General features: G+C 35.9%; 1 protein-coding gene across 1 annotated transcript; it reads right to left on the minus strand.

Annotated features, from left to right (window-relative positions):
* Nucleotides 1-5,739: 5,739 nt before the first annotated feature.
* LOC138707747 (piggyBac transposable element-derived protein 4-like) lies at nucleotides 5,740-7,926 on the minus strand. Its single transcript, XM_069837611.1, has 2 exons — nucleotides 7,621-7,926; nucleotides 5,740-7,485 (listed from the first exon to the last, which is right to left on the minus strand). The coding sequence occupies exons 1-2, from the start codon at nucleotides 7,924-7,926 to the stop codon at nucleotides 6,193-6,195; spliced, it is 1,599 nt and encodes a 532-aa protein (XP_069693712.1). The 3' UTR covers nucleotides 5,740-6,192.
* Between the last annotated feature and the right edge of the window lie 5,000 nt (nucleotides 7,927-12,926).

Consider the following 12,926-nt stretch of genomic DNA (forward strand, 5'->3'; position numbering starts at 1 on the left):
TCAACAAGGAAAAGGGAATCAATAATAGAAACAATTAGAACAACCATATTCGGAAAGAGAACGTCAACAATATGGGTCGGAATTAAATTTCAGGTATTACTTTCTTCTTGTTTTAGCAGCAGACAGGTGCGAACCAAGATATTTCTGTACCCACAATAATCACAAGCCCGCCAAATCATAACTGCCTTGTGAATGAGCTGAGTTGAACATTTATCGTACAGTATGATTTAATGTCACACAGTAGCAAAGTGAACTGTGGTTCGACTTACACAATGTCACATAGTGCACGTCTTCTTGTTAATCTAAGTTTAAAAAAATACTCACAGTGATAACAGTTGTTTTGAAGATGCTAAGAGAAGGAAGATAACATCCTCAGGAAATTGCTGATCACAGTGGTAATGGTAAGTGATATTCTTTCTAACAATGTTGACAGCTTGACACAGTATTTATCACATATGCTACTTTCCTGATACTTTAATTCAGCGGTACTCAACCTGTGTCTCACGGACCCCAGGGAGTCCGTGACAGATTCAAAAGCGGTTCCCAAGCCAAGATGTATTTTCAAAATTATTTTAATTATTAAGCCTAACTTTAACTTTTTCTATTGCTTTTCTCAGCTTCTTGGAATATGTATTTGTTATGCCCCACTCTGTTAGAGAGTTCACCAAAAATGCTTCTGGCTATATGTTAAGCATTTTAAAATGAACCGAATTCGAGTATCAATGTTAAGGGGTCCGTGACACTCTAAAAGTTGGAAACTCCGCTTTAATTGACTGTTGTTCAATATGCGGCTCATGGGCAACTTGTAAGCATAAAGAAATTTAAAAGACGAAACATAACTTAAAATCCGATTAAAGCAAAAAATAGTTACAAATTATCAGGTGTATGTCCGACAGTCATTCTATCATTGCTGTAAAAAAACATTGAAATCATGAGCTAATATGAAAGTAAACATATAGAGGACTGTGTTACAACTTTAGGACCCTTATTTTTAGGTACATTTCCACTGGCTCCTGCACAAAAATCATGCAGTGAAGATCTGCTAAATATATTTGGACCAGATGTAAATGAGTGTACTGAGCCTGTAGATTTCGATTCTGATTATAGTGTAAAAGATCCAGACTACCACCCTGATGAAGACATAGCAAATAATCAATTTTACACCGCAATGGATGAGAGTGAGAAGGAAGAAAATTCTGAAGACACCAAAGTATTCAACATCGATCGGGAACAGCAGTCCGAAAATTCTGAGCCAGATGCTGTTGTTCAGAAGAAAAGAACTAGGAAGGACAGGCAAATTAACAAAGAATTGAGGAATAAAGGAAAATCCTATGTATCAGAAAAAGGGAAGGAAGTGAAAGCAAGGGAAATGCTTCCCCTTAAACCATGCCGAATGAAGTGTCTGGAAAAGTTTATGGAAGAAGACTGCCAAAAGTGTTTTGAGGAATATTGGGCTATTGGTAATCATGATAACAGGGTCAGATATATTTCCTCATTGATAACAATTAGTAAACCAAAGTCTCATCGTGTGGTTGAAGACAACGCCAAGTTAAGGGAAATAGTTTGTAAATATGAAATTATAATTCAAGGCAATAATCAGCCCATCTGCAGGGAATGCTTTTGTAGAACATTTGGGGAAACAACCGGTTTCATTGAATGGGTAGCTAGTAAGAAGAAGGAATCGTTTTCTGGAATTATTGCACCTGATGGCAGAGGAAAGTTTGCTCCTGCAAACAAAACAAAAATGGAAGATTTACAGTCTGCAGAAAGTCATATTCTCTCCTCCCCTAGCTATTAGAGTCATTATTACCGAAATAGAAATTCTAAGCGGTTTCTGTCCTCTGATCTTAATATATCAAAGATGTATAATTTGTACAAAGACTGTACTAAAAATCCCGTTTCACTGAAAATTTATTCTAGATGCTTCCATGAACTTGATCTGGAATTCAAAAAACCTAACAAGACACTTGTCACAAATATGATGTACTGAAAATGAAGATCAACACTTTGGCAGGAGAAGCTAGGGACTCTGCAACACAAGAACGAGATACCCACCACAAGGCTGCGGATGAGTCATATGAAGCCAAGAGACATGATAAGGAAGTGGCTCAGAAAGATGACAGAAAAGCTGTGTTAGCCTTTGATTTGCAGCTGTGCCTACCGACACCTTACCTTACAACATCAGTTTCCTTTTATAAAAGGCAATTATGGACATTCAATCTGACAGTCCATAATCTAGTCACCAACGAAGCTACATGTTTTATGTGGAATGAAACCACGTCTGGAAGAGGGGCTAATCAAATAGGTTTCTGTCTCTATCAGTTTATTTTGCAGTTGCCAGATCATGTAGAAGAGATCACATTTTATTCTGACTCTTGCGGGGGACAGAACAGAAACAGTATTGTGGCAGCTATGTTTTCTTTTGTTATTGACAAGAACCCTAACATCCGTGAAATTCACTACAAGTTTTTGGTGAGTGGGCATACTCATATGGAGTGCGATGCAGACCATGCAGCTATCGAGAGAGAAAAGAAGAGGACAGGGATGAAAATAAACCATCCAAATGACTGGTACCAGCTCGTGAGGTCTTGCAAACGTAAGAAGCCATTCAAAGTATTTGTGATGGAGGGGCAACATTTTCTAGACTTCAATTCCTTGACGAAAACAAGTGGGCTGTACCTAATGAAGAAAGTTGATACAGAAGGTAATAAATTTTTGTGGACCAGCACTCACTGGCTGAAATACACTCGAGAGACAGCGAAAATATTTTTCAAGAGTTCTCTCTCCGAGGAAGAATCTTTCCGAGAACTATCTATTGGTAGACGTGGCAAAAGTACATTACCCACATCACTGCCTATGATTCATGAGGGTCCTGTTTCTGTCAATGCTGAAAAGAAGAAGGACATCTTGGAATAACAAAAGGTTTTGTAAATATCTTATAAGACATTATTGTATTATGCCAAAGTTATTATACTGTATTATTCAATATTTTGAAAAGTAGTGAAATAATAATTAAAATTGATGTTTATGTATATACGTAAATGATGATTTTTTAAAAATTTGTACATAAATATGTAAGTCCCTCTAAGATTTAACAACAGACGAGAAAAACCGGGTAAGTCACTTTAAGCCAAGAACCTTTAGTGATAGATAACTGTAAACATTTCCTTTTGAAAGCCCGTATGTGAATACATATTTATGCAGGATTTCAATTCCCCAAATTAATTATACGATTTAGGAGAGTCTTGTGAATTTTGTTTTCTTCCTCCTTTAAAATTTACTTTTGGAGACTTTCCCGGTTTTTCATGCTTCCTGTAGATTTATCATAACTCATTCACAGACACAGCCAAATCGGCATTCATACTGAAACTGTTACTGAAACAAAAGCTGCTGCAGGTATTGTATAGCCCTGTCGAATTCCCCTCCAAGGCGATTCACTCCCTCCTGGTAGGGGAATAGAGAGTGCACATTGCACAGAGACAGTTGCACAATGTGCGCGACTGCACAATGTCCAGGGTTTTCACATGCCTGCAGTAGATGAACTTGAAGAAAATATTCGAGCCATGACTTCCAGCATTTCAAGGTAGGAATTGGATCGCGTATTTCAGCATCTTCTTCGCCAGTGTAAGCATTGTACTGAAGCTGGTGGAGATCATTTCGAACATCTTATGTCTTAAGGTAAGGAAATAAACATCATTAAATTAATTTTACCAAGCTAAACTAACACTAAATACGGGTATAAAGAATGCATGCCAGGCCACTTAGAAGTTCAATTACCCCACAACAACGCTGGGTGTTACCACTTGAGAGTACTACCCACCTGCCGGTGCCTGGGTTGCATTTTAAGTTGATGGTGCTGTTGTATTTGTGGACCTAGAGGAGGCATTTGACAGAGTGGATTGGACTAAACTGATGGGGATCCTAAAGAATATTAGCGTGGATTGGAAAGAGAGGAGGGTGTTCAGTAACCTTTATATGAAACAAGTCAAAGTCAGGAAGGAGAAAAAATGTGAGAAGGAAGTGAAATAGGGAGAGGAGTACGACAAAGATGACATTTATCACCAGACTTCGAGGAGACTTCGGACCCAATAGAGCAGTTCAGTGGGAAATCCGCATAACGGCGTACTGAGTATAGTGGTAAAGTTTACAGTGGGTTGGGGTACTGTAGAATGGATGCCAACAAATACGCAAAGGAAAACGCTCTGGATTTGAAGGTTCTGACGAATAATTTGGTTTTCATACAAACTGTGTCTGAAACTATTACATGGTTAGAAAAGTAAGAGCAAGAGATGCCGGAAGCCCTCAAATTAATTTAGAAAATGGTGCAGAGAATTAATGAGACATCAAGTACACCGGTTACTGAACGTGTAAAACAGAAGTGGAAATCAATTTTATGTAAAAATAACGGATATGGAACATTGTGTAACATAAACAGCAAATTAGTGGACATAGAGTCACCCGAGAATAAAGGACTGTCTCTTAGAGACTGCAATGATGTTAGGTTTTTTCGTTTTGCTCCTATCACGTCATGCGACATAGAGTGCAGCTTTCTACAGTACAAACTTTGGCAGATAACCGAAAAAAATTACGTCTGAGACACTGAGAATGTATCTTGTAGTACATTGCATTTCGGTACTGTAACTGCACTTCCTAAAGACGACCAATAGGATAAATGAAAAAATAAAAATTGCTACATGCTTATTTCCACCATTAACACTGTGTATAATTAAACACAAATGCTTATAAAAGACAGGAGAATAAATGCTTTTCACATTCATTTGACATTATCATTGTGTAATGTATATTTACTTTCAGAATGTACATGTGTGTGTGTGTTTCCCCATACTACCGTACTCTACTCTAAATAGCAACATTGTTACCTCAACACATCTCTATCTGCCTGCAGCGAGTCAACAACCTATAGTGCATGCACAGTAAACTTATTGTATAGGGTCCAAAGTCTCGAAGCCTGTTTATCACCTACCCTGTTCAACATCTACTTGGAGGATTTAGTGAAGAACTGTTTTCAGAACATGAAAGGAGTGATAGTAGGAGGAAGAAGAATAAAGTGTATAAGATTTGCTGATGATATGGAGTTGTTAGCAGAAGAGAGATGATACTAAGGAATATGCTACTAGAGCTAAATGACAGCTGTGTACAGTATGGAATGAAGATAAATGCCAACAAGACGAAGACCATGGTCATAGGAAGAAAAGTAAAGAATGTAAACTTGCGAATTCTAAATGAGGCAGTAGAACAAGTGGATAGCTTCAAATGCTTGAGGTGTACTATAAGTAGTAACATGAGTTGCTGCCAAGAAGTCAAAAGGAGCATAGCAATGGCAAAGGAAGCTTTTAATAGAAAAAGGAGCATCTTCCAAGAACCTCTAGAGAAAGAACTAAGGAAGAGACTAGTGAAGTGCTTTGAGTGGAGTGTAGCATTGTATGAGGCAAAAACATGGACATTACGACGAAGTGAAGAGAAGCGACTAGAAGCATTTGAAATGTGGATATGGAGAAGGATGGAGCGATCGATTGAAGTGGACAGACAGAATAGGATACGAAGGCGTATTGGAAAGAGTGGGTGAAGAAAGAATGATGCTGAAACTGATCAGAAAGAGGAAAAGGAATTGGCTGGGTCACTGGTTGAGAAGAAACTGCCTTCTGAAAGATGCACTGGAAGGAATGGTAAATGGGAGAAGAGTTCAGAGCAGAAGAAGATATCAGATGATAGGCGACATTAACCCTCCATTGGTATACCTAATGAGTTATCCTTCATTCGGTACACCAGGGTCTCGCAGACCCTCTGTTAGAAAAAGTCAAATCTGTGTGTTCTTTTTTGTTTTATTCGTTTTATTAAATCACATGTAAACTTTAATTGTATTTAGTTTATTATGGCAATTGGAACAAATATTTTAAAAATTTTTATGAAAGAAAAAAACAACAAAATAGAAAGATACAGTGTTTGAATAATATACAATGTATTAAGATTCATTATTTAATTTCCTAACATTAACGTAAATGTAAATTACTGTCTTAACTTAGAAAATCAATACTGAAAATCAATTAAATGGTAAAGAAAGCAAAATCTGGCAAAATTATATGTATACAAGTTCACAAACGTCTGCATATTTTATCAACAGATTTACACTACAATTACATTAACAGATAATGTTTTAGGTTTGTCTAGCATCTATTCCACACAGTTTGCACATAGCTGTCCCCGGTGTTCCAAGCAGTATGGCTTAGTACATTTACTGCAAGTAAATCTAGTTTTTTTGTCTTTTGCATAGGGGCACAAATGGCATCTTTTTCTTTTTGTTCCTTCCAGCGCTGGAGTCATGTGGGTTGTGTCAGTACTGGATGCATCCTTTCCAAGAACCTGGCAAATTCTTGCTTTCACATGTTCTTGCATTCCAGGTACTCGTAGTCTGCCTTCAAGATGTTGTCTGCACAATTGCTCCGCAAGGGTCTTCAGAAATTCCCTCCTAGTGTTCCTTGGATTGTTCTTCCATTCGGGATTGGCCATTACAAATAGAATCATGGCGTTAATGGCAGCATGGTCCATGATCGCAAACCGAAAGCGGAGTGGCCATCTGTTAGTACCTCTAGCTACAGTATATGTATTACGTAACTTGTCAAATGTATCGGTGCCACCTTTCGTCATGTTGTAAGTCATGATCATTTCAGGTTTTCCAGAGTCCTTATCTACAGAGTCATCACGGTGCATAGTTGAAAGTAGCAGTACTATTTTATTGTTTCGTGGAGCAAAGGAAAGTAATGTTTTCTCCTTGTCGAATGCAAATAATGCTGTTCCCATTGCCTTGTTTGTCACAAAAATGGGAGGAATTTCCTTTTTGTTTTTCCTTAGTGTGCCGAGAGTTGTAAGCTTGTACTCTTTCAGCATTCTTTCAGCTGTTGGTATAGATGAGAACCAGTTATCGTATGTTAAATTTCTCTTTGTTCCATGCACACGTTCAGATAATTTCCGGACATAATATTCGGGAACAGATTCATTGTTTTGTTTTTGAACTGTACCAACACAGGGTTCAGCAGACAGCATGTAATAAGTCTTACTGTCGTTCATCATAACAATTTTCATTCCGTACTTAGCCGGTTTATTTGGCATGTAGACTTTAAAAGGGCATCTACCCCAAAAACCAACAAGCTGCTCATCAATTGTAAGGTACTCGTGGGGACTGTAGTATTGTTTGCAGCTTGAAATGAAAGTTTCCCATGTACCACGTATGGGTGCCAATTTGTTGGTTAGCCGTCTATCAATTCTAGTCGACTTTTCATCAAATCTTAGACAACAACACAGAAACTGAAAATGTTTGAGACTCATAATTGCCCTAAATATATCTATGCCAAAAAAATCAGACCACAATTCATCTACATTTACTTTGCTGCCTTTTAATGTTCCGGCAGCATAAAGCAAACCAAACAGGGCATTGATTCCAAATTCGTTAGTAAGCTTTGTGAAGCTCTATTCTGACCCATATAACTTACTGTGCTGAATCTCATCATTTGTTTTTGTAGTTATTTCTTGTACAATTTCATCACTGATTAAGAGCTTCCAAGAATCATAAGGTGATTTAACATGCTTTGCATCACCTTTTACATGGGGTAAATGAGTCACAATATTATCTGCAACAGGTCTTCCTCTCCTAGTTGGCATATGACAACCCCAGCGATGACCGTTTTTACCTTCAATAGATGGAACAGAAATAATTATTTCACGTTCACAATCACTAGCTTCTTCCACAGATTCTTCACTGTCACTGTTTTCAATCATTTCTTCACAGTTATCCTCTTCTTTGCTTTCAGGATCCAGTGGAAGATGTGTTTCTACATCACAAACTTCGCCTTCGTTCTCACTAGCTGAACTTTCCAACAGCAATTCTGAAATGTTACTCGTTGACGCCATCTTATATGTTATATACTAGAGTAAATCTGAAATAAAGAAATGGTTACTGTTACAAAAAAGTCGAGTATGTGGTACACCATGGTCGGACAGACCCTATAAACAAATTTTGATACTGATTTACGAAAGTTACCTTCACTAGAGAAACGAAACGTGCACTCACTCAGACAGACTCATACTGAATTGTCATGGTCACCCCACCACTTACAGTACCACAGTGCGCGTGCGCCAAACAAACAAAAATGCTTCAGGGTCTCACAGACCCTGGTATACCGATGAAGGGTTAAAACATATGGACCATATAAGGAGACAAGGAGGAAGACAGAAAATAGGAAAAAGTGGACAATGGTGAGTTTGCAGTGAACGACCCGCCTTTGGGCTGAACACTATGTATGAACGAAAAAAAATTATTGTGGTTCTACCACCATAGTCACAGGAATGTTCCTATTATATTAAACACAAACATTTATAGAAGCTACAATGATTGATATCTTAATTGCTACCGGTGCTCTCATTGTAATCACTATCATCATTACCATCAACAAATAATATAAAGTCATTCAAAAGTTACTTATTTTACTAAAGAACATATTTTACCACAACAAAAATGTAACTTCGATACACATTTAAATAATGTGTTTAAGGGATTATCAATCCCATAGAGTACCGGTACCTGTAAAGTTAAACATGCAAAGGACAAATCACACATTACAATTCACTTAGGAGTAATTTGATATATTGTTATTTAACATTCATCATGGCACAAAGATACTTACACATTAAATGTTACCTCTACAGCAAACTCACATCCGTAAAATCTACCTCATACATTGAACATAACCTATACATACTTACTTAAAAATGACTTTAGAGAACCCAGACATTCATTTCTGCCATCACATGAGCCTGCCATTGGTCCCTATCCTGAGCAAGATTAATTCAGTCCCTAACATCATATCTCATCTCCCTCAAATCCATTTTAATATTATCCTCTCATTAATGTCTCGACCTCCCCAAAGATCATTTTTTCTCAGCTCTTCCAGCTAACACTCTATATGCATTTCTAGTTTCACTCATACATGCTAAATGCCATGCTCATCTCAAAAGTATGAATTTAATGTTTCTAATTATGTCAGATGAGGAATACAATGAGTGCAGTTCTACGCTACAAGTATGCAACTTTCTCCATTCTCCTGTAACTTCATCCCTCTTAGCCCCAAATATTTTCCTAAGTAATTAGTACCTTATTCTCGAACACCCTTAACCTCTGTTCCTCTCTCAAAGTAAGAGTCCAAGTTTCACAACCATACAGAACAACTGGTAATATAACTGTTTTATAAATTCTAACTTTCAGATTTTTTTTAACACACTGGATGACAAGAGCTCCTCAACTGAATAATAGCAGACATTTCCCATATTTATTATGGGTTTAATTTTCTCTCGAGTGTTATTTATATTTAAAGAGTCCCCTGCAAGAATGATGGATGTCATTTGGAATACATTTCGCAGGAGAAGCAATTGAAAGTTTGAAATGCTTAGCGCTCAAAGCTTAACTGTGATTTTCCGATCATTACTGGACAATGACTATCAGTGTTAATGCCATATAACTCTCTATGTACATTCTATATGTCTTAAGCTATGCATTGACAGTCTTGGTTCATTTTCGACAAGAAAGTGACATCCATCATTCTTGCAGTGGAATCTTCATTTGTTACTGTGCTCCAAAGTATCTATCTGAATTTTTCTATCAAACATAACCTTTACATATTTTGTAATAGTACTAGGTCATTCATTCCATCTCCACGTGTGGAATATTCGCATATCTTTACACAGGAAGTCCTAAAATTATATTTTATTAATCTAATTCACTTTTTTTTTTGTCCTGTGCTGTAGTGTTGTAGCCTTAGTCACCATGCTCAACTCGAGTTACACAATAAGAGCTGATTCAATTCCTCAGGGGAGGAAGAAATTTTCTTATGAAATTTCGGCCAGTGTTCTGAACCGATGTCCACCAAGCATCGTGATCAGTTTCAGAAGTTACATTAGGTAGCAACATTCAGTTTCCGAAAACCAGCTATAATTACTTGGTCATTTAGATTGAAAATGTTAAGTTTCTTTCATACTGTGAGGTGCCAACTTCATTCTATTACATTAAACTGCATATCCTTAAAGGTTTAATTTTAGCATTTTATATTTTTTTCTTTTTATAACTAATATTTAGAGTGGTTGTAATTACTATAGTATTGCTAAATCAATTTAAACATACAAAAATTAACTTAAATCATTGTTTAGAACTATCTAGTACACACACGTTTAAGTAATTACGAAATCTTGTATAGGCTACTGATAAATAGTTCCACGACAAAACTCAGATGCAATGATTGGAGGATTAATCTTGTTAATTACCTATATTTCTAATGGAGTAGAGTTGTAGTGAGTAGTGGTTGGCCATTTATAATCATGTTTGCTGCAGGTATAATGACATTAATTTTTAGTTTAGGCCTACAGATTTCTACAATGTCACCAGAGCAACAAACTGAATTATAAATGACTGAACATCAATCTCTTTCATAGTGTATAAAACTGAATCTCAATCCACAGGTAAATGATAATCTGTCATCAATCCCATGGCATGATGCTTGAAGTAAAATTAATTTTGTCTAGCTTCAGTTACATGATATGACGAAATACATGACACTGAACATACTTCGCTACATTCATTTTACTTTTCTAAACCTCTTCTTCCATTCTCTGACATACACACAGACAGTATTGAGTGTTCAAATTCTATGGCAAGTCTTTCACAGTTGCACAATCCTACCTTCACTTTGGGTAGTATTTTTCTGCAGCACCGTAAAATGGGATAACTTTGCACCATTTTCTAGCTAAAAATTTGTTTTCAGTCTGTATGTAGTCATTAAATGTCTAATTTTGAGATGGGCATTTATTTTATACATCCTAGGAGTATGCGGGAATATATTTTGTGCGAGATTGTGCGTATTTGCTTGGTTTCCGTACAAAACCAATCCGCAGAAAGTGTAAAATTGCACATTCAGTATTCCCAACCTAACACACATAACAATTTCCCTCTTCTTACCGCTTAAGTGACATACCTGCATAACAGCTTAAAAGATAACCTTATTAGCATTTCACTCCAATCATACTGATTTAAAATATTACTGACTACACTGTTGCTTTTTTTCTTTAGACATCATCCTGATTGTGCTGCATTTTCAAAATTGTCTCATAATAATCTCTTTCTATTATCTAATATAATTTGAAATATATTAACATTCTATGTATTTTAGTTTAATTCTGCTACACAGTTTATTTCAGTGTTTAATTAATAGTTCATAGTATTTTGTTGTTTAATTCGTAAATAACTCTTGTATACATGTAACTCTCATCTAAATCAAATTGTTGAATTCTTTGTAAGTTCATGCATATGTATATACACTTTTTGCTGGTTGTGTGGAAGAGAAGGCCTTACGGCCTTAACTCTGCCAGCTAAAATAAATTATTATTATTATTATTATTATTATTATTATTATTATTATTATACCTGTATTGATTTTACTGCTTTAGGCTTTTAACATATTATTTTTAGAGACGTTCAATATAGTAATAATTATCAATTGGAAACTTACCACTGCAATTTCACCTAAATTGCACTGTTAATTATTGTTTTTAAATATTTGAAAAAATTAAGTAAACTCTACAACTCCACTAAAGTTACTGCATTCGTGATGCAAGTAACATTAAGGAAGCCGTGAAAAAATCAACAAGATTCCAGATGCCGATGTTATTACTGCAATATGTTATACAAATAATATTGTTAAAATATTAAAATGAAAAATAAATCATTACATAACCTTACCGTTTGTTTTAAGTTCGCATTTATAGACTGGGGGGGGGGGGAAGACAGACGTATATCAGGGCCTGCTGGAGTATAGTAAACACAGAAAACATTTTAAAGCAACAATGTTGAAGACAGATATTTTTGTTCTGCAAATTTGCCGTCATTGAACAGAAACCAAGATGGAGATTTCATTGCAAATAATTAGAAATTCCTCTTTCAGGTATGTAATAAACGATCTTCGCACAAAATAATGTACGATACACGAGCGGTATGTTTTCTTTAAATTCTCGGAAATTAAAAAAGCTCAACTACGTTTCGTTTTTTCAAACTTTTCCTCGAACATGAAAACTTCAACATACCGCTCTTGTAACGCATATTACTATTACCCAGTCATATCTTCAAAAATAAATGTCTTCTGAAATTTATAATCTGCCAAAAATAGCTATTATCATTCATTCACAATATTACATTTAATACCTTTATTGTATGTATGTATGTATGTATGTATGTATGTATGTATGTATGTATGTATGTATGTATGTATGTATGTATGTATGTATGTATGTATGTCTTTAAGCAATATCCTTTCGGTAAGGCAGAACTTCACATTATTAATATACAGTGTTGACTCAATGTTTTACACGTCTCTCATACAAGTCATTTCCTGGTCCTGGAGATACAGAAGGAAGAGTCTACAGTGATGAAGTGTTTCAAAGAGAATGGATAAACTATATGAAAGAAACGAGAGAAGACAGACTAAAGGCAAGTTTTCTACTAAACAAAGTAGCAAGTGATATAGATACATTAGTAAACAGATACACTGAAGTGGAAAAGAAGTTAAAGGAGGTTATCCAAGAGCAGGTGGTGTTAAAGTCGATAGTTAAAAAATGGGAAAATGACAGTAGAATTAATAACATTGTAATTTATGGTGTTGAAGAGTGCAATCATGAAAAAGGAATTGATACTGGTTTCGTAGTGTTAGAATTATTAACTAAGTATTTCAGTCTAAACTTGGACATAAGTGCGATTAATAACGCGTATAGAGTCGGTAACGGAAAAAAAAGACCAATTATTGTGAAATTGAACAGTTACTTTATCAAAGAGCACATCATTGCCAATACGCGTCAACTCAAAGGCACAAATA

This window comes from Periplaneta americana, chromosome 10 (genome assembly GCF_040183065.1).
Source record: "Periplaneta americana isolate PAMFEO1 chromosome 10, P.americana_PAMFEO1_priV1, whole genome shotgun sequence".
NCBI classification, from domain to species: domain Eukaryota; kingdom Metazoa; phylum Arthropoda; class Insecta; order Blattodea; family Blattidae; genus Periplaneta; species Periplaneta americana.

Coding starts and splice junctions, on each gene's coding strand:
- LOC138707747 (XM_069837611.1), bottom strand. CDS start 7,926: ATGGCGTCAACGAGTAACATTTCAGAATTGCTGTTGGAAAGTTCAGCT. Junction 7,486..7,620: donor TTGTGACTCATTTACCCCAT/GTAAAAGGTGAT, acceptor GGGTCAGAATAG/AGCTTCACAAAGCTTACTAA.